Below are 23,413 nucleotides of genomic sequence, written 5' to 3'. Positions count from 1 at the left end.
TTAATAAAGTGTTATCTTTGCTTAGTACATTCCTAAGCATGATCATTTGACCTCATTTATTAATTCTGTACTTTATCAGACCTTCTCCAACGTGTTAATTATGCCTTTTTTGTTGTTGTTTTTTAAAACCTTGTATATAAGAATGCATGTTTTGATATAAACAAGATTAGGTTTGCCAATTTTTTTTTTAATGACCAAAGTCTGTTGACCAGACATGCAAGAAGTATAAACTATGATGCAATGGAATGAAAATAGCTGGAAAATACCAATAGCTGGTCATTTTGAAAATGCAGTCCACTATCGATAGCTTGAAGGTTTAGATTCTGTCATTTTTCACTACACTTATGTAAGGTTACATCAAATTCACATAAGTTTAAACAACTTCTTTTTATGACAGGTTATCTTTTACTCATTTCTCAAAATAATGTCAAGTTTAAGGCAATGAGCTGGATGCAAGTACAGGGTGTTTATTAATACTCATGAGGCAGACAAGGACAAAACCAATCACAAACAGGTAAATGGTAAGAAAATCAAACAGTCTAGACTAGACTACACTAGACAGACAGACAGACAGATAGACAGATAGAGAGTTAGAAAGACACAGAGAGTTAGAAAGTATACTAAGAGTAATTTAACTTTATAAATGAAATAAGGGATATGCAGTATTGTATAGAGTGAAAATGAGAAGAAAGAAAAAAGACAAATGAATAGAAGTAAAGTGGCAATGCATACTGGATATGAATGGTGCTACTGGTAAAGTTCATCTGGTGTCCATTGAGCTTATTTTAAATCTAGCTTAGTGTAAAATAGTGTCCCAGCACGGTGATGACTCAGCAATACTCTTGAATGGGCTCTGGGTCAAAAAATTGATAGTAAAAACAGAGGTCCAAATGCTTGGAATCACATTTGCTAGATTTCTTGAGTGAGACTTTGTGACATATGCGTGATTAGTAATAGGAGATAAATGTCATGTGCCTGGTCAGGTTACGAGGCTTATAGTGCATGGGCTGACTAATAATTCGGGGATGTGGAGTTCATGGTTGTTAGCTGTGCTGGCTGTGACATGGCCTGCTGAGTATTGAGTAGTTTGAGATGGGAGCAGAAAGGAATGTGCCACTAAAAATACATTCCTGAAATATGGAAAATGCAGTCATTCTGTGTGTCAAGCTAATGAAAAATAACTGTTATATTCTCTATATTTAAAATAACATTTCTTTGTTGCAAATGAAGCCTGAAAAATAAACCACCATTTTAACTGAAAACACTTTATTTAAATGGATTACTGTTAGGTATGTTAGGGCAAATTGCATTTGAATTGTTGGTGTGACATGTCATTGCGGTAACTATGTAGAGTATTATATGCCCGATAGAACACCAAAGGAGATTCAGATATACTGGCACCTTTCATGTAGATATCCCAGGGGACTCCCACTTAGTCCTTGAGCGAAAATGCTTTTTATAGGCTATCCTACTGATCTGGTAAAATAAATAAATAAATAAACAAGCAAGCAATCCTGGATAAATGTGTCATTTTGATCTTTCATTCACCATAAAAGACACAAAACATTCTGATAAAATCATAACAGAATATTCTCTACTAACACTAATTCACTTATTCATCTTTAGTAACCACTTTTAGTCGGAGTGGATTTGGAGCCTATCCTAGTAACGCTGGACACTAAGCTGGGGATGCACCCTGGATTGGTGCCTTCATTGCAGGAAAACACACATACATACAAACACACACACACACACACACACACACACACACACACACACACACACACACACACACACACACAATTTGCTCGCTCATTCACACCTAGGGGCCAATTCACCTACCAGCATGTTTTTGTGAGGTGGAAGGAAATACACACAAACATTGGGAGAACATGAGAAACTCTTCAAAGACGATAACCAGAGCTTAGCATTGAATGTGGAGCTGAAGCAGCAACGCTACCTGCTGGGACACTATGCCGCCTACTAAACGGCCGCCTACTAGGCAATTTTCTATTCATAACTTGTCCCTTTCAGTACAAGAGCCGAATGAAGTAAAACAACAGAAGAAAGTAGAATATTGCTGAGGTTGTACATTGTCTTCAGTTTTCATTGTTTTAATGGCATGGTGAATGTTCTTTAAATAAGTAACTTTAAATGTAACTTTTCAGGATTTAATACTTTTGACTCCATTCATCCGCTACTTTTAGTTTAACTGTAGCATTGTCCTTGTTTCTAATTTGGAAATAAATGAACGAAGCCTTTAGTTCTCCTTCTCCCAAGGGATGAACTAGAGATGTTCAAGGGATTTTGAGGAGTTTTTTTTTTTCTCGGTAATGTTTTTTTTCTTCTCCAACAGAAACGTAAGCTTTGAAGACTTGTGAAGAAGGGGATGGTGGGGTTAGAATAGGTCAAGCCACAATGAATTCATTCAGCCTGTGACAGAAATGTTATTTCTTCAGCCCTCTATATTATAAATTCAGACTGAAATTATCTTGTTTAAGGCAGAATTGTGAGGGGACTGTCAAACTCAGAACGTACCATCTGTCTCAGAAAATAGACTGGAGATCAGTTTAGGATAACAGTAATGGAGGTTCACTTATGCCTTTTGTGTCTGTCCCTATAAAAGGACAACCACCAGTTTAAACTTTATGGCAGCACTAGACTTTTTGGCAGTGCTTTATAGCTGCACTAGACCATTGATAATTAATAAATGGCTGAAACAGGGCAGTTTTCTGAATATGTAAATTAAGATAGTGTAAAATGCACCCAAACCAAGTATTTAAAATTTTATGACCTGATGACCCTACTAACTAGGGACCTGCCCCCCCCCCCCCCCCCCCCATTTAACTAAGACTTAGTCTTGGACTCTTTAGTGCTAAAGTTATTTTTATGTTTTATTTTGTGTTGTGTTTGTGTTTATGTTGTGTTTCATTTACAGCCAATAAATCATACAATCATACATTGGCTTGTCTACTTTAGGCCGTTATTGAAAAATACAATGATATCACTGCAACCTCTGTCACTACAATCATTTGTCTTGTGGCTCACAGTGCTACTGTGCTTCATGCAGAGTTTTCACATAATCAGAACAGATGAGGCATTTTGACAGCAGACTTCATGTTGTGACACATTTGGTTGTTCCTTCAGAAGAGCACAGCAGCATAGCACTCTAGACGCTGAGAGTGTTCAAACTCCGAAAAATGCCACCACAGTCGGAGCGACAGGGATGCCAATCTCACTGTCATACAAAGTAGAAGGAGTATATTTCAAGCTGGCGGAACAGCTGCAGTGCCTCTGTCACTGGTACCACAAACCAGGCATTTAGTCCTAGACAGGAGAAGATTAAACAGACCATTGAAGATTTGTGGAGAGGCAGCCACACACAATGGAAGTAATTGAGCCTGCTGTGATTTTACACCACCAAAAGAGCGGCAAGGCATGAAATATTGGTGCTATTATTTGATGGAAATGATAACATGGCATAATAATAATAATAATAATAATAATAATAATAATAATAATAATAATAATGTAATAGTGGTTCACACAGCTTTCCAGGGTGTCTCAACACATAGGGGAAATTAAGAGTTTTTTAGCAAAATGGGATTGCTGACTGCCATTTCTTAGTAAACACACACAGAGTCATCTCTCCCACTCATGATGAACTCGATTTAACACATCTGTTGGTATGCATGTAATTGCATGTCCATCACAACCTTGCAACAGCTTCCTGATCCAGAGAATGATTTCAATGAGAATGAGTTCAATACATTCTTCTTTTGTTAAAGGAATCCTTAATGGCTGTCTGAGAAAAAAAAGTTAGAAAATTTTGGAAGTCATTTTGCTAAAAAGTCTTAATTTCCTCTATGTATGGAGACTTTTGGGACACCCTGTGTAGAGAAATAATTTACGTTTGTTTACATTTGTTTTTATCTTTTCTTTTTTTTTTACATTTAGGAAAAAAAAAGAGAAAAGAAATAAAAAAGCAAGTTAAATAAATTAAATAATTAACTTAATGTAAAATATAAATCCCTGCTAAGAATAAAATGGCTCTAAGTAAAAACTTTTAATAATAATAAGAAGAAGAAGAACAAGCAGAAGAAGAAGACAAGATAAGAAAAAAAAATACGTTTTTATTAATCCCTTATAGGGAAATTAAAGTGTTACTGTGATATAACAACAAATGCAAATACAAATATGACAAATGTGTCAAAATGAGAATATGATTAGTATACAGATTGAAAGGTGGACAGTTTGATAATTTGTAAGCAATTCAATATAATTAGGAAATGCTACGGGCTTCTGGTCACCATTATTAAATCAAACTTGTTGAAACATATGATAAGCAACTAACCTTTAAGAAAAACCTAGATAATTCACAAACACACACACACACGTGTACTTGCACACATTTTCACACCTAGTAGCAAATATTCATAGCCAATCCACCTACCGGTATGTGTTTAGTAGGTGGGAGGAAACCAGGGAACTGAGAGGAAACCTATGCCTCTACACATCAACCTGAGCTCTGAATTGAACCTGGGACCCAGAAGCTTTGATGCTGTACCACAGTCCTACCCCTCAACCATTCCTAATGAACTCAGTTTCCACTGACAGCACATCCACAGGGAAATCAGGCTGTTCTCTCACTACTGTTGCAGCACTTTAATAGGTTTCATAACTGTTGTGATGAACACACACTAGCTAACTTGGTCATAGTCAGCTATGTGTCTTGTTCTTATAGAAGACCTGGAGTGACATTCTTTTTTATATTTTATGCATGTTGGAAATTAAGATGCGTTTGATTGACTCCAGCATCTTTTTTTTATTTAGTTGGTGATTAATCAAAAATGCATGCTGTCCAGCTTCTGAAGCCTTTAAAAATGGATGAGCAAGCTTGGATGTCTCAAGCACAGATCCACAAAAATCATGATTTATTTGTACTTTTTACATTTCTTGCAAGATTTTAAGATAATGATTTTGTTTCCAGCAGAAAAGTATCAATGAAATAGAACAAAACCGCATACAGTCTTGCAAAAACAAAATGATTTCATGAATAAAAAGTAAATTAAAGATTACAGTCTTGTCATTTCGAGTTTGCAGAAATATGAGGTAACCAAATATTTTGAGATTACCCTAGTTCCCTCTGAGTTGTTGATATAAAAAATAATTACTACTAATAAAAAAAAGAAGATTACTTTGTCCTTTCTGTTCTTAGTTGTGTAGTCCTCATGATTAAATGTAAAACAATATACTATACTAGTGATATTTGGGTTAGATTTTGGGTTGATATTAAGTTTCCGTTAAACAGTATCCAAAAGTTTCAACCAGTGTAGTTCTTTGATCTTATATTGTCAGCAGGGGTAGGCATAGCAGCTGTTGGTGGAGTCTGGATCACATTTTTTTGATTGTTTTAATAGCACTTAGTCTCAACTGAATGATAATCATGTGTTAGTTACCTTCAGGACTAGAAGAAAGAACACAAATTGCAAAAGAAGAAATAAACTGCGTACACAAAAGAAAAGGATTAAATCAAGGACTGCGTCTCATACTGTGAACACCATTCAGTTTCATTTCAGTGTTTAAAGCTGCCTGCTGTAGTGCAGAAGCCCTGCAGCATACAGTGAGATAAAATAAGGCAAGTGTATGCATGTAAAGATCTAAAATCCTGGCCTAACATAGTGGACAGCTCTGCCAGAACTTTTGCAATCAAAATGGGCCAGAACATCCCAGGAAGAAATCAGTGGGTGGTGGCAAAGTGTAAACCAACATCCATGGAACATTTCTATTAGATGAGCGGCCCTGGGACTTTATAGAAAAGGCTTAGAATCCAACTGGGATGTGAACAAGTAGACATGTAGCAGAGGCATGAAGTCCTGCTGGTCTCTCTGTTCTTGTGTACTGGCATATGCTGAAAGTCATGCAAGTGCTTTCAGATTTTTGATGTTTTCAAATGGCCAACCACTGTTCTCTTGATTGCTACTTAACCAACAGCCTGAAGCTGTGCTCTATAAAGTCATATTTTATTGTCAGAAGTAAGTGGTATAATAGAAATATAAATGTATTAATCTGTGAGGGGTTGGGGCTATTTTGGCCATTTTTGCAAGCTTTGAATTTGCCTATACACACAAGACAATATGAGCAATGCTGTATATATACACCAATACGCACACTTTAACCTGTGTGATCTCTGTGATTTTAACCATAGCATGACTGTTGCTGCCAGATGGGCTGTTTTGAGTATTTCAAGAAACTGCTGATTTCCTGGGATTTTCAGTAGTGTCTAGAGTTTACACAGAATGGAGCGAAAAACAAAAAACATCCTGTGAGCAGAGGGTCGGCAAGCTGAGACACCTTGTTGATGACAGCGATCAAAGGAGAATTACCAGACTGGTTTGAGCTAACAGGAAGTGTGTTGTAACTCAACATTTTTTTTTACAGATTCTGTAAATTCTCTAAATTCCATTTAGGATTCTGTAATTCCTAAATGGTTAATGCAATATTTTTGTTAAACTCCTTGAATTAAAGTTGAAAGTCTACACTTAAAATGCATTGTACAGAGGCAAAATTACATGACTGTATATATACTTTGTATATATATTATATTTGTTTATAAAACATAAAATGGCAAATATATTCCAATGAGTGTCCTGTGCGAGTTACAATTAGACCAAACATAAAACAATTTTTATATCAACTTCAAAAAAACAAACAAACAAACAAACAAACAAAAAAAACACTGAAGTTTAAAGCCAGCACTTTCAAAAGAAGTTGGCCGTATTGCTTAGAATTAAAACCTTTTTTGTGTCCTCTGTGTGTTCAGGATTTAGTGTTTAGTTTCATTAAATTCAGGTATATACATTTAGGTTTAGATAGTGTATGAAACTAGTGGTGTGTCTCTGGAAAAGGTGATGTCAATTAGTACAGCTCTGAGAAGACTTCCATACCACAGCTATGGGTCTAGAACTGTAAAACGACCTACTTGTCCTCTCATTAATTGGGTAAAAGGAGCAACCTTTCCTTTACAAAAGAGAAGCATGACTTCATTCTCTCCCATTGGAAAGTCATCTGACCTTAATCTGTCAGAAGGAAAAGAAATCTTTCCTTGCTCTCCCATGAGCATTATGTCCCTGGCCTGAAGATATAGGTATTGGATTTTTAATCGGTCAGAGCATGTTAAAGAGATTGTCATAAAGTATCATCATGTTAATTAGGTGGATCTGAACACAGCTAGGAGTGTAATGGAATTAGCTTTTAGATGGTACAGTCAAATTTACTGACTGATAAAAGTGACGCATGAGTTATGTCACAGGTTCCCATACTGATCCCGGACTACCCCCTGTGCTGCACATTTTAGTGTTTTCGCTCCTCTGTAACATTCACTTGATCTCATACTGGCCTGTTAATTATCTGAATAGTTGAAATGGGTGCGTTTGGAGCAGGAAAAACACTGTGAAGGACAGAGATACTCTAGGATCAGACTTTGGAACCATCTTTCAACATTTCAGTCAACATTTCTGTCAAAATATGACACACATTATAAAAAGCTAAAAGTGCAAGGACTTTATGCTGCTAATACCAATTATTAGCATTTGAGTCAAAGAAGCTGTTTGATTTAATAGTCATTGCAGTCAAACTACATATGGCTTCTGATGGTTTGCCTTGATGCTGTTTCTGTGACAGCATTGTGATGGCAGCTCTGCATATGTGGGGATAATCCATTCTCTCTCCTGCTTTCAGCCTCACTATCGAGCCCAGCAGAGGAGCTCAGAGTGTGTGGTGGTAATGATGATGATGAAATTAGAGTGGATAGTTAGATTGTGGATCTGATTATTTCACTGAGAGTGTGTCGTTGCCATGGCAAAGCCAGTGTGTTAACCTGATAACAGAGTAGACACAGTCATGAAATAGGAGTTATTCGCTTCAGTCTCCAGTTTCGGCTTTTCCAACTTGCCAATAATTTTCAGAGCAGTACACATTAACCCTGGTATGCACAGTTGGAAAATGCAAAAACAGGAGATCCTTTACTTAGACTAGCTTTTCATAGATTGGCACTCTATTTTGCATCTCACTGACCATTTTCATTTCAATGTGACATTTGATTGAAATGTTGAAAAATGTAATAAGCTATAATTAAATGAAAGTGGCAGTCATTTTTTTTTCAAATGATGTCCTCTTTGGAGCTTCGAATTGCTCATAATGGAAGTAAGACAGCCTAAATGCACTTATATTATTGTACCATGCTTAAAATCTTTGTTGCTCTAGATATATCTTTATCACAACAAAATGGGATCAATTATACCTACAGCAATATTTCACGAACAAATTGATGTTTAAGAACCTAACAAGTCTCAGGAACAAAATGATGTTTAAAGCATTTGCAAGCATGTACATACTTAATATAGCCTTATATTGACTGTTACTGCTAATGAAATCATTAATCAGCTCAGCTTCTTCTTCTGTTTGCTAAGAGTTTGTGCTCATATTTCTCTGTCAATGGCAGTCTTAGATGCTGATGAATATAAATTTTATAGAAGCTGAGCCACATAATTAGAATAGTGATTCAGTAAATGAGTAAACTTGGTTATGTTTTGCTATTTGTACATTCACAGAGATAAAAAATTCAGTTTATGTTGTTTAAACCCTGTTCTGTTGAACACAAAAAAATGAAGCAAGATTAAGAAGATAAACTGACAGTATACTGTAGAATTTTATTATAATGGTATTTATAGCTATAGTGTATGATACATCAGAGCCAGTATACATGGAGCCTCCATTTCAGGGGAATGTATGTAAACCATCTTAAAGTATCAGAGAATGTGTAGTTGAAATCACGAAATATATGTAGAATAATAAATTATTTTAAAATGTTACAAAATTTAGGAGCATCTTTACACATTTTCCCTCACAGAGGAGTGGAAGGATACATGCAAGGATGCATGAATATGCACAAGTGTATAAAAACTATACTTTAACTATATATCCTGAAGAAAGACTTCTTAGCAATATTACCGAAACTATTCCATTAAAATGAACACAATTAATTTGTTACACAATGAAATACATTACTCAAAAGACTGTGGAGACTGGTCTACATTGAGGCAATCAGCTTTATTTTGGTATAGGATATGTGTTGTATTATTTTAGATGACCTTATCAACAAAGTTTTTGCGATAAGGCAATTATTAGAAAAAGATAAATAATTCATGTTTCATTGACTGCAATAATTATAATACATTTCCTAGTCTGTGTTAATTATTACAAATCAATAATGCAATTATTGAATAGTTGCTAAATGTATTTTTTAAGTTATTAGTCTGGATTTAAAAACACATAATATTCCCAATGTTCTCTGGAACATCTTCCACTGGCTTAGTTGCAAGTAATTCTGGGAACTAACAGTAGGTCTGCCTCGGCTGAATGAAATGCTCAGGATGAGCTATTTACTGAGCTATTTACTGCTTAAGTAAATATGCAAGTGATACCAGAAGGATATACCATTTAAATGTGCTTTAAATACCAAGAGGAGGATTTTGCGGTCAATGTGATACTGTCTAAACAGTGAATGTATATATGTATACTTGGGTAGTATGCACCCTTGATGACTGGATGGGTGAAGTAGAACTGCACATGAGAAGCAATTGCCAATTAATAGAAATACAAGCAAAAATTATAAGATCCTTGGAATCTCTGAACCAAGTGCTGAATCACTCTTATGAGTTTTGGTTTTGGTTTATTTTTAGGTATGCCTGAACTAACAATTTGGTGGTAAAATGAGCCTAACACTATTAAGAAATTACCAAATAAAATACAGTTGGGACCAAATGTTTACATACACTTAGACTACAGATTTCATGTTACCATACATATATTTTGGCAAGTCAATTTTGGCATCTACTTTGGAGACAGGTTTATTACAGCTTTCAATTAATTATATAAGATTCCAGTTTGTCACAGTTTACGTACACCAAGTTTACTATATCTTTAAATAGGCTGGAAGATCCAGAAATTGTGATGTAATTGATGTAATGACTTTAAGAAGCTTCTGATGCTGAGCTTCTGAGTTAATTGAGAGTGTACTTGTAGCTATAAAAGGGCTTTAGAGACAGTGCCTTTTGCTCTGGATACCATGGGATAATCCTAGCATGGGAAAATCCAAGCAACTCAGCCAAGACTTAAAAAAAGAAAATTAAGAACCTAAACAATTCTGTTTCCTCCTTAGGAGTAATTTCTGAAATGTCCAAAATGAAGGTACAACAAGCATTTCAGGTAAGAGGCACCAATTATCCCAGGGTTGAAAGAGGTTTGGTCTGAAACTTTCAACTGAACCTCAAAACAACAACAAAGGAATTGGTTCCACATTTGGAAGGTATCAGGTACCAAATATGTACATCCACATTTAAGAAAGTCCTACATCACCATTGCTTGAAAGGCTGTCATGTAAGGAAGAAGCCACTATTCAAAGACCATCATAAAAATCATCAGGGGCGGCTGTGGCTCAGGTGGTTGTCCACTAATCGTAGTGTTGGCGGTTCGATTCCCAGCCCACATGACTCCACATGCCGAAGTGTCCTTGGGCAAGACACTGAACCCCAAGTTGCTCCCGATGGCAATTTAGCACCTTCCATGGCAGCTCTGCTACCTTTGGTTTGTGAGTGTATGGGTGAATGAGACACAGTGTAAAGCTCTATATAAGTGCGCCATTTACCATTTAAAAAAGCCAGACTGTTCACCAGCCTTTTGGAAGAGAGTTCTCTGGTTCTCAGTTGAAGCAAAAATGGTCAGGAGAACACCATCCCAACTGTGAAGCATGAGGGTGGAAGCATTATGTTATGGAAGAAGGGTGGAATAAGGGCTGGTGCACATCAGAAAATAGATCTCATCATGAGAAAGGAGAATTATCTAAAATATACTGGAACAAAACCTCAAGACATTAGCCAGAAAGTAAAAAACTTGCTTGCATCAGGACAGTGATCCTTAGCATACCTCCAAAGTTGTAACAAATTGGCTTACGTACAACAAAGTGAACGTATTAGAGTGACCATCACAAACCTTGTCATGAATCCCGTAGAACGTTTGTTGACTGAACTGAAAAAGTAAGATGTGTTCAAGTAAGACAGCCCACAATTCTGACTGAGTTAAACCAGTACTGTCAGGAGGAATGAGCAAAAAGTCTAGCATAGTGCGAAGCTTTTGGAAAGCTACCCCAATGATTCAACTTCAAGCAATTAAAAGGCAATGCCACCAAATATGAACAAATTAGTATTAGTAATAGTACACTATCGACCCAATGAAAATCTGATATAGGAAACAAATCTGAAATAAATTTAAAAAATTGGCTATTAGCTATTATTTTGAAATGACCGCTTATGGAAATATTTTTTTTCATTTTGAATGACAGTTTACCAGTTCATTTCGTGAATAACTGACATTTAAGGAATATGGACTTCATGGTACAAGGTGTGAAGCTTTAAAGGTTGCTTGCAATTGTTTAAGTTCTGAGGCATGTTGACTAGCCCTCTGATCTTTGTTTGCTGATTTTGATCTCTGGTAGTCTTTACCCTGTTTTTGTTCCTGCATTTGCCTCAGAGTTGGATTTGTTTGCATTCTGTGTATTTTTGGTATTCACCTGGATTGCCTTGATTTTTGTATTAATAAAACCTCCAGAACATGGATCCGTACTCAGCGTCTCTGAGTCCCTTGTTACAAGCACACAAAGAATAATTTTCTGAACTATAAATAATAATTTGTAAATCAAATTTTTCTTTCACACAATAAAGCACTTTTCTTTTCAAGTATACCAAAATAAAAATAAAAACAGTCCAGAACAAGGTCAAAGCAAGCTGTAGGTCATTAACCACTTTAGCCACTATTCAGTCTATGCTATAATGCATCTGTAAACCAGAGTGAAATACATCATGCTTGTTATTCAGTCAACTTTCTTCAAAATCGAAGATTAAAAAGGTGTGTTAAACAACTGGGCCTAAATACCTGCTTCTTTCCAATGATAGGGAACATCAATGGACAGTCTTCTTATAAGGGTTTATTTTACACCCCCATTACCCAGCTCCTATGCAAAAATATGAGTCTGTGTCTATTTTGATTTTTGCTTCTGTATCTGCTTGAAGGGATGCATGGGCCATGGAGATGGGCATCAATGTACCCTGAATGTGGGGAGAAAAACCAGTCACCTGTCAACATCCCAGATGAACATGCATGGGTTTCTCAGGAGTGCCAGGAGCTCACACTGGAGGGCTTTGAAGTCAAGTCATCTAACAAAACCTCCATGAAGAACACAGGCAAAACAGGTAAGACATTAAGTAAGATTGCTTCTGAAGTTCATACTATATGCATTTGATCTCAGTGGCATTTGAAGGATTCATAGAAAATGATTGTTGTAGATACTGGAACCTTATGATGAATAATATCATTTACTGAATTTTTACCTCTTATACAGATCACACTGCTGATCTTTACAGCATATTAAAAAAACGTACCTCCTGCTTTAAAGTTAAAGAATGAACTCAAACATGTCAAAAATGCTTGAAAGCTCTCTTTTGATCTTTGGCCTTTACTTTGCCATGTATTTGCATTTTGTAGCAAAAAAACTGAATTGGATTGAATATATTTGTGGATTTCTTTGAATCTATCAGCAACAAAAGAGTGCACATTACAAACAGAAATCTACAGACATCTTCATTTAACATAATGCTCTTGGCCTTCAACAGATTTCTAATTAAATTGAGTAGTTGTTTATGAATTAAATTATTGTTTATTTGTCAGAATCCCTGTATTATCAGGGTCCCTGCATCATTTATCCTATTTAACTGTGAAGTCATTTCACATTCCATACGATTGAATGAAAGCTTTACTGAAGATTGACATTGCCTATTGGCATGTTCACTGATACCATCCACACCAGTTGACCAGAGACTCATATTCCTGTGTACCACTGGTATACACACTCCGTGATAGCACTACACGTTTTCCAGAAATGGCAGTAACTATCTACAGCACCAAGTTGTACCAATTTTAAAAGAAAATCTGCAATGAATTGTAAAGAATGTCTTTCAACATCTTATAAATACAATTATGTGTATTTTGTGTAAACAGGAAACTATATATAAACACAAGCTCAAGACCACGCACCATTGCACATAAAAGGGTTTGACATGGTCTGAATGACCAGTATACTCCAGTGCATGCCATCCTATCAGCCTACCTAATGGACTTAATGAATTCCTGTCACTTTGACATTACAGTATCTTCTCCCAGGTGGGGACTTGGAGTGGAGGACCAACTGGTACCATTTTTTGTGATCCAGGAAACATTACTCATATAAATGCTGTGAAAACCCCCTGCTTTGCCACTATTCCCAGAACTTGAACTGTTACCATAGTTACCATGTAATTAGTTTAATCTACTTGCAGTCAGCATTCATCAACTACAGCATACAGTACACCCTGCCTTACATAGTAGTTTTCCTTGAAGTCTGCTTTATACACTTTGCAAATGAAGCCATTTATCTTCCTTAATGGTTGGTTACTGCTGGTATTTCTGATACTGACCTGTCTTTTTACACTCTTCGATCATCTTTGAGCACTGTTTCCAGGTTTGTTTGGATTTCTGTATTTATCACTTGTATTTTCCCTTTGAAAACTCTGCACTTGGATCCCTTGCTGTCGTAGAATTCTGTTTGTTATGAAAGACTTTGTTGTACATCATGGATTCAGCAGAATTTGAGACCCAGTGATCTTTGCAATTCCTATAAAGGAAAGACTTCAGTTCTGCACCCAATGAAAACCCACCTTCCTAGAACTGCCATGACTGCATACCTTCTACCTTAATCTGTGGGGTATAGTACTAATAAAGAGAAAAACTCATTGACTTTTTGTGATGTAGAGCTAAAGACAAATCCATAACCCTTTGGACAAAGAACAGCAACTGAAAAACTCTGAAGCTGATTTTGTGATTCATTTTAGAGTAAGATGTAGGATCCCAAATCCCTCTTTTTCACTCTCTTGACGTTAATAAGACAAAAATGCAACTTGTCATGGTACTGAGAAGCTGCCAAGCTGCCCTTCCTATAGATTTTTCCATGTTGGAAAATTTAAAATCACAATCATGTTACAATCTGACAGTTACAAATAACTAAAAGTGCCTTACATGCTTGTAACGCTGTTTTTCTGATTACACACACATTGCTACCGCAATATTCCCCCAAATGTTTCGGTAAATTCATACTTCCATGAATGCAGGACATCCACACATCCACTGCAGAAAGTCTTAAGATTCACCGATGCATAGACTGGTATCCTGAAAACTCTATCTGTGTCACAATGCCGGCATTTCCACCCCAGTACAGACTTGATTACTGACCTCATTCTCAAGGTGACACCGCCAATCAATGATCAATCATGTATAATGACCATGCCAATTAGACTTCTTCCCATGCTAATTTATTTACCACTGTTGAAACTGATGAAGCTCTTTTATAATGTATGTAGACTGCATGGGTTATTTGAAAAAGTGGTTTTCAACTGAGATCCACGGTTCATATCATGGCCAGGGAAAGTTCCTCATCCAGGAGCTCCTATTTTTCAAACTGTAGCACATCACTATAAATAGCAATTGGAGTTGCTACTTACCCTAGGTGCAGAGCTCTTAGTATCCGCTGGTCTGGAGCTTCAGATGAGCTATTTGACATTCCCCTTTAGATATTAAGACAAATTATGCATATGCTATCCCTACACAAATGTTTAAAGGTCATTAGAACTGAAGACAGGCCTACTCTCATCACTGGTTATCTCAGCTCATTCAACTAATCACTACCAGAGACCACTATCATCAGAATACTGAACTGTTACCAATGGTTACCAATTACCACTAAATCAGTCTGTTTGGAATAATCTTTTGTATAGTCACGGGCATATATGTCATATATACCTCCTCCCTTATCTAGCACAGCAGACATTTCTAAGGTTTGTAGTTAGTGTTATCGATCCTGTTTCAACTTTTTTAAAATCCTATAAAACCATAATTTAATTCCTAACAACCTTGCAGTTGTTGTGAAAATGAAGTACTGAATCATAAATCTTTTTGTATTAATGACTTCATTGCTCCTTTTTTTGTCACTCCACCCAGCCTCTAGATATGGAGAAAGAGCTCAGCATAGAAGGAAAGAGCTAGTTCTCAACTTAGCTGCAGTAATTAGTTGTCATGTCATACCACCCCCTCCCCCTTTTTGCACATCTCTCCTTTCTTTTTGCACATCTCTCCTTTTTCTTCCTAGTCGCCATTCTTTTGAAGAATGACTACTTTGTGAGAGGAGCAGGTCTACCTGGGCGGTTCAAGGCAGAGAAAGTGGAGTTTCACTGGGGCCTCAGCAATGGATCAGCCGGCTCAGAGCACAGCATTAATGGAAAGCGTTTTCCAGTTGAGGTAAGGCAAACCGTATTGGTCCTATTAATTCACCTTTGGAAGGGATAACTAGCTACTGTGTTGCAATGGCTCAAACTCACACTATGAGTTAAAGAACTTCAGTGCAGATCAGTATGCATTATTCACCAATGCAATGCCTGCTCAGTTTTTTTTTTTTTGCTATAGCATTTGTTCTATTCCCAGTTCATTTGGCTTCACCCTAAGAAGTTTAACAAAAGAAATGAGCAGTACATGTGCTCTCATAGTAAATCTGCCAGTGTTAAATTGGTTCTGCCAATATTAAGTGAGATCCTAGAGTGATGAGTTCTGCCCATGCCTCATTTGAACTGTGTATGATCGACTTTAGTAAGTAATCTGCTGAATTGGAAATAGAAATGTTTAGAAAAGTGTTAATAATGTTTTTGTCATTTAGTTTAACTGTCACATGTATCTGCTTATGCATTATGTATAAAATACATCTTGTTTAACAGCATAAAAATAAATTTTAATATTAAATTTAATTTAATATTACCCTTTCCTTTAGATCGCTGTGGCATTTCATACATCTGTCATGTGTGCGTTTAAATCTTCCTTTTAAATCTAGCACATTTCTCATATTTTTATGTACAATTACTGGTGCTATTTTATTTAGGAGTATTGGCTAAACATGTGTAAGTGGAAGTGTTTCAGACCCCAGATCAATGCTAACCCTTTTCAGAGTATGCAAATTGGCTAATGTGATTTAAAGCTGATGAAAACAAGCTAATATGATTCTGTTTGTGAATGCTGATACAAGCTACAAATGGACACCATTAAAGGCTGCAGGAAGAGTAAAAAAAAGTCAGAGGAAGAGTAATTGGTTCTCATTAGCAAGACTTTGACTGTGTTCCTCTTTCTTTTTTTAAGGTTTTGGAAGTGCTGATTGGTGTTCAGCTGCAACATATGTGGATGCCCTGGGGTCTTGTGATGTGTTGATTTGTCTGGAACATTCAGCAGATATAAAAAGTCTACACACCCCCATTAAAATGGCAGATTTTTTAAAAAGTAAAATAATGACCCTAATATAAATGTTCTCAGATCTTTCCCTGGCTTTAATGTGTAATTGCAAAGTATACAAATAAAGTGAAAAACAATCAGAAACTTTTTAGGGAAAAAAGGAAAAATAAAAACCTTACAATAACCTAGCTGCATAAGTGTGTACATCCCAAACCTAATACTTTGTTGAAGCACTTTTTGATTTTATTACACCACTTTTCTTTCTGGGCAAGACTCTTTCAGCGTGGCACATCTTGATTTGGCAATATTTTCCCACTCTTTCTTGCAAAAACATTCTAGATCCATCAAATTGCGAGGACACCTCCTATGCACAGCTAGGCTAGGCTACGCCATTCAAAAAGATTGATCTTTTTTGGATAAGACATCCCTTTGTTGATTTGGATGTTTGCTTTGGGTCATTGTTGTGCTGAAAGGTGAAATTTATTTTCACCTTCAGAATAAACTAGCAGACACCTGAATGTTTTGCACTAAAATCGACTGGTATTTGTAGCTATTCATGATTCCCACCACTTTGATAAAAGCCTCAGTTCTGGCTGAAGAAAAGCAATCCTAAAGCATAATGTTGCCACCACAGTGCTTCATCTTGAGTATGGTGTTCTTTTGGTTATGTGCTTTTTTTTTGCACCAGACGTACTTTTTGGAATTATGGAATTATTATATTTTTGGAATTGGAATCTCATCAGACCATAACACATTTTGCCACATGGTTTGGGGTGATTTAGTTGGGCTTGGATGTTTTTGTGAGAAAGGGCTTCCGTCTAGCCTCCCTACCCTATAGCACAGACGTGAAGAATATTAGAGATTGTTGTAACATGCAGAGAGTAATCAGTACTTGTCAGATATTCCTGCAGCTCCTTTAATGTCACTGCAGGTCTCTTGCCAGGCTCCCTGATAATTTTTTGTCTTGTCCTTTTCTAAATTTTGGAGGGACGTCCTGTTCTTGTTGACGTCACTGTGGTGCTCACTTTTCTCCACTTGTTGATGATGGCCTTCACAGGGTTCCATTGTATATTTTACATTGTATGTTTTGGAAATTCGTTTATACCCCTCTCCTGATCGATATCTTTCCACAAGTTACCTGTTACATACAAGTTAGATACCGTACATGCTTTGTAAACTCTTTACGGACCTTGGCTTCAGGAGTCAGATGAACCCATAGCGATGTCAAGTAAATCATAGAGAAACAGCGGATCTTTTTGTTTAGGGTTACTCAGAATAATTTCATTGACGACAGCTATATAATAATTACTATTGAACATGAGATTGAATGTGATTGGTTCATTCTGAACACAGCCACATCCCCAATTTTAAAAGCATGTGCACACTTATGCAACAAGATTATTGTAACTTTTTTCCCCCTATTTTTTCACAAAAGTGTTTATGATTGTTTTTCACTTAATTTGTTGATAAGTTGTAATTTCATACTGAGGATGGAAAAAGTTCTGACATGATTTTCTTTTTTTTTGTTTTTTAAACCTGCCATTTTAACATAGTTGTATAGACTTTTTATATCCATTGTACCACTCTTAGTTTCAAATGTCAATATCAAAATCAGGCAGGACCCATGTTTAGAGGTTTAATTGTATACAAAGCATAGTAGACAATTGTAGATCAGTACTCAAAGCAGAAAGGCAGGCAGTGCTTGATACGCCATTCAGTATGGCAAACTTAACAAAAGGGCAATCCAAAAGTAGGTTGAGGTTAATGAGATCAAGAAAACACTGAAGGCATTCAGTGCTTTAAAGTTCAAAACTTACACAGCACAGAAATGGGCAAGACTTTGCAATGAATCTATAGACAAACCTGCTGGAACAGGAAATGAATAGTGTTAATATTCACGAGATTGTGATCTCTGACTGTGGGGATGGGTGGCGTTCTGATGGTTTGACAACAGACCCTCATTTTAGTTTTAACTCTTGCGCAAGGACAAAATACACTTGGTTCCTAAACCACAAAACTCCACAGCACTAATATATAGAATCTAAATTCACAAAGAGACATACTTAAACCTCCCTTTTCATTACCCTAGCAGTAGAGTTTTGAAATTATGCAGTGGGTTGCCTACCATTTTCCTGGGAAAAAAAAATTAACCAATGTCAAAATAATTAACACATTGTCAATAGTGTATGACACTGATTCATGTGATTCATTTACATTTGAATTCATTTTAATTATCTTCAGAGATGCATGTTAAACTAAATTAGTAACTGGGGACTCTGAGAGTGTTCTTAATATAAAAATGTCCTGTCTAAAATGGATCTGCCTGACAGTTTTGCTTTTTTGCACCTGGATTGGGTTTAGCTCTCTATGCCACTACCTCATTAGAGCGATCGGCATTACATAATTTGACAACCATAACTGACATCACTGATATGTAGCACTTTCAATGTACCAGTTAAAATGATCTGCATAGAAAACATAGAAGGTGCAATGGAGGACAGTGAATAAACGTGGAATTTTACATGTTGAGCAAACACAGTGATGTGGAGAATTATGCTGAAAGATGAGAGGTTGCCAGAGAATTAGTTGAGTCAGAACAATATTGTCAGAGAGCGAGAGAGTAAGAGAAAGATAGAGAGAGACTGCTAATCCTATTTCCTTCATTTCAAATATCTTTCACTTTCTGTCTACTCCCATTGCACGTGTCTTGCAGATTGACATATTTTTTAAAACTAATTTGTGTGACTGCCTTGATACAATGTTCAAGGTCACATGTGAACTGTGTATATTGTGTCATCTTTAAGTGAATTGTTAGGGAACTTTGCATTCACTCTAAATCCATCCTCTAGGAGAATGAATAATCCTTAATTGTCACAAATGTCAAAATGTGGATAGGCTCCTGAATGAGGATATGCTTGAGATCCTGCATTTATTTGCGCGCACACACACACACACACACACACACACACACACACACACACAGAGTATATCTGTAGAAATGTGGATTGGATTTTCTGCATGACAAAGAACTGTGAATCAATCAAATAGGATTTTCTCTACAATGTAATGTAGCCCTTTTTGCAAAGCTGTGCATAGGTGTGAGCTGCTCAGTGCTTTGTTAGTTTATTAAAGAGCTGATGAATGCCAGTCACATTTCCCTATGTGTGTTCACAGATGCAGATTTTCTTCTATAATTCGGATGACTTTGACAGTCTCAATACTGCAATAAAGGAGAGGAGGATCATCGCTGCCATGGCTGTCTTCTTCCAGGTGAGGATCCTTTTCTGCAGTTTCCAGCACACAAAGTGGATTTAGTACATATCATCTTACAATTTTGTAAGAATTTGCGCAGACCAACATGCATCAAAAGTCACAAATTGTTAAGGTTATCAGTTATAGCTTCTCTTTTATTGCAACATTCATATGAACTCATCCTCGCTCTTTGCAATTGCTACAAATGCAGTACAAGATTGGGTTGTTTGAATACAACTACAACTAATATGTACAAGAGTATATTACTGGCTGCTATATTTGACGTGCTGCCTGTGGTGGACTGGTGTCTACCTCTTCACAATAGTGTTCATCATAGACTCCGGATCAACTGCTACTCTGACCAGGATGAATTAGTTACTGAAAATGATTGATTGAATGAATGAATGAATGAATGAATGGATTTGATCTGTTTCATTCAATGAGGTTAATGCTTCAGTTGTTTTTCTAAAATTACACTTAATCGTTTGATAAGTCAGGTGTCTGTGTTACTGAGTTTAAAGTTCTTCAAAGAGAAAGGGGAAAAGAGAGAAGGAGCATAATGCTAAACTTTTCCATGCAGCATCAATACCAAAAGGGCAATAATTTTTTTTTATATTGTATAAGTATATCGTTTTTCTCTGACTCTGTGTTCCTTGGGGTAATGGGTGATACTTCTGTACTATACTATACTATATGTGGGATTTACATATATAATATTTCATATATTATGAAATACAAATACATACACAATACTGTGCAAAATTTTTAGGCACCTTATTTTTTTTTTAGTACAAACTTTGTTATAGATTTTTATTTCATGACTTCTACATTATTGAGTCAGTACAAAAACATTTTAGATTCCCAAACATTAGTTTTCCAGCACAAAATTAAATGTTACTGAAAACTGTTCGTATGACGGTGAAGAAAACAGTATATTAAGTGGTAACAGACGTCTTTTCAGACAAAAATCATAATGAAGGCTGCTGGATTTTGCTGCAAAAATACGAAGCAAGTGCGACAGTCAAAGTCTCCAGAATAACCGTGGCTGGTTCAGCAAGATTCTCAATAAAACTTACAGCTCATTTCCTTATGAAACTGCACTAATTCTACCTGAGACTTTTTTTTTTTTAAGCAAAGCGTCGTCAAGCTAAATATTGCCTTTGTTTCATTTATTACTGTTTATTGCTCTTTATAGTATTTTTTTAAAAATGGAGAAACATTTAATTTCATTATTTTTGAAGGCATCTTTGCTCTACAGCATTTCTTTGCATGTGCCTAAGACTTTTTCACAGTACTGTACATGCAAATTATGTGGCTGTGAACATAAATACATGTTGTTTTTTTCACAGCTCTCTGCATATACTTGATTTGATTTGAACTGTCATTTATCTCATCCTTACAATCACTCTGACTGATGCAGAAGCAGCTTGAAATTAATTGCCTTGGTTAAAGATACATTTGTGGGATGAAGATGAAGAAAGTGAATGCAACAGTCTTGTTTTTCAGTTTTTGAAGAAAAAAACAACCTTATTGACACAAAGAAAAAGCACTTATCTAAGCTGGTGATTTATCTTATTCATCTAATTAGATACTAGATGATTAGATATAGAGAAGCATGGTCTGGTAGGATTAAGGCAGAACCTGAAGGAGATTCCAACATGGAAGCTCCACTGTGATTAGCTATTCACATCCCAGAGGAATGAACACATCCTGCTTTAAATTACAGCAATCCTCTTAATGCCAATAGCAATGAACCATGAAGCTTCCAGAACTCACAGCAAGTGTTTAGGTACTCACAGCTTCTTAGTTTATCAATGCCTGACAACAGACCTACATTTAACACACCTGTGCTCTACTTTCAGCCTGAGAAATAGACCTGTCACCTGAGGGACAGTGTGAGAATGCAGTGTATGTTTATCAGCACTATCATAACATCGTAGTCATGTGTAAATATTTATGGATTGTGAACTATATAACAGTGTGTACTATAGAGTGTTAGGTCTGTGTAGGTTCCGTGTAGAGAATTTTGTCACTGTCTTTTGCAGGTAGGAAAGAAGAACAATGTGGCTGCTGAGCCCATCATCGCCGGTCTCAAACGGGTTGTTCATCATGGTGAGTTAATTGTTCGACTGGAAGAATGAGTACAATGTTTAAAAGACATTTAAAAATGTCTTTACCCGACATTTGGTGAAATCTCACTTTTGGAACAATTAAAGATGTAAAATATGCTTTCATATGTATTTAAAAAAGAAAAAAGATGCATGCAAAAGATATCTACTCTAGTCTTACTCAAGATGTCTAGGCAGACCAGGACTGATTTAAATTGGACAAATTACAAACTTTTTATGGACCAGTAGTCAAGCCAAACTGGCTCAATAATAGTCATGATAAACACCTCTGGTAATTTGGCACTTGGATGTTACCTCCATATAAACACCTGATTTACAAAATTTACTACAAAATACCAGGCCAGATTTATAGCACAGTGATAATGACTACATGACCCAGAGCTTATTTAGAGCTGAAAAAAACTGCATTAATTGGGGTATATTTGTTGCATGTGTTGCAATCACCAGAGAAGGAGACGAATCTTGCGCCTTTCGTCCTAAGGGACCTGTTACCATCCTCTTTGGGGAGTTACTATCGTTACGCAGGCTCCTTGACTACTCCTCCATGTAGTAAAGTTGTGGAGTGGATTATCCTCAGTCGACCTGTTTACCTCTCCTACCATCAGGTAAGCACACACACACACACACACACACACACACACACACACACACAAAGAGCTTATCCAATCAGATTTTGCACAAACTAGCTGAAAGAGCAAACGCTATGTTTCACTAGAAGTCTCACTAGATGCACATTTATAGACTTAGTTATGTTTTTTCCTGTTATTTTGCTAAGAATATTATTAAAGTGCTTTTTAGTCTGACTTCATGCCTCTATAGATGGAGCCTGTAGGTAGGCGAAAGCTTCAGTGCAGGACAGAAACAACTGTTGAAAAGAAAATGGACTGGAGAGACAGCGAGATGTGTCACCCATACAGTCATGTACACTGCAAAACAAATGTCATCTTAGCAACTGAAAATATCTTGAATATAGTCAAATGTATATAGTATTTCTTATTATAAGATTTCATTAAACCAAATATAAGATCATTAAAGCTATTTCTAGACATTATTACTCATTTCAAGCTTGTAGTTTTCCTATTCTATTGGCAGATAATTTTGCTTCTTTCTAGAAATAAATGCTTAAAATGAGCAAAATTATCTGACAATAGAGCAAGACTATTTCAAGCTTGAAATTAGTACAAACAGCATGAAATAGGTTAAATAATCTTATGTTCGGTTTATTGTAATCTTGTAATCTTACTAGTGTCCTTCTCCCATCCTTCTTCCCACATGCACGTGGAAGTAACCCAACTGTGTATGGTGTCTGTATATATACATTTCTTGGAATATGAAAGTGCTAGATTGTGCACAAGCCAAACTGAAAGTCCCATTCTCCCACTGGGTCCAATTGCACAGTATCTGAAACTTTCTAATCTCCTGTAAGCAACTGCTGTTAACCAGATTTACATGTTCAGTATGAAACAGTATAAATAAAAATAAGATTAGGCATGGTAGAAAATGGAACGGCAAGGTGGTGCAATGTGTAGCATTGCCACCTTGCACCTCTAGAGTCCTCGGTTTGTTACTGAGCTCAGGGTACTGTCTGTGTGGAGTTTATGATGTTCTCCCAGCAT

At 36.4% G+C, this 23,413-nt stretch overlaps 1 protein-coding gene across 3 annotated transcripts in view; it reads left to right on the top strand.

Annotated features, from left to right (window-relative positions):
• ca16b (carbonic anhydrase XVI b) overlaps positions 1–23,413 on the top strand; it is an 87,914-nt gene that overhangs the window by 34,968 nt on the left and 29,533 nt on the right. For all 3 annotated transcript variants that reach the window (XM_053683646.1, XM_017480345.3, XM_053683647.1), the window contains exons 3-7: positions 12,129–12,308; positions 15,293–15,441; positions 19,591–19,686; positions 21,714–21,780; positions 22,245–22,402. In XM_053683646.1, coding sequence (XP_053539621.1) covers positions 12,129–12,308; positions 15,293–15,441; positions 19,591–19,686; positions 21,714–21,780; positions 22,245–22,402 — 650 coding nt within the window. The remainder of the gene's footprint in view (positions 1–12,128; positions 12,309–15,292; positions 15,442–19,590; positions 19,687–21,713; positions 21,781–22,244; positions 22,403–23,413) is intronic.

Source organism: Ictalurus punctatus, chromosome 11 (genome assembly GCF_001660625.3).
Source record: "Ictalurus punctatus breed USDA103 chromosome 11, Coco_2.0, whole genome shotgun sequence".
In the NCBI taxonomy this organism is placed as follows: Eukaryota; Metazoa; Chordata; class Actinopteri; order Siluriformes; family Ictaluridae; genus Ictalurus; species Ictalurus punctatus.
This window is presented reverse-complemented; position numbering and strand designations above follow the sequence as displayed.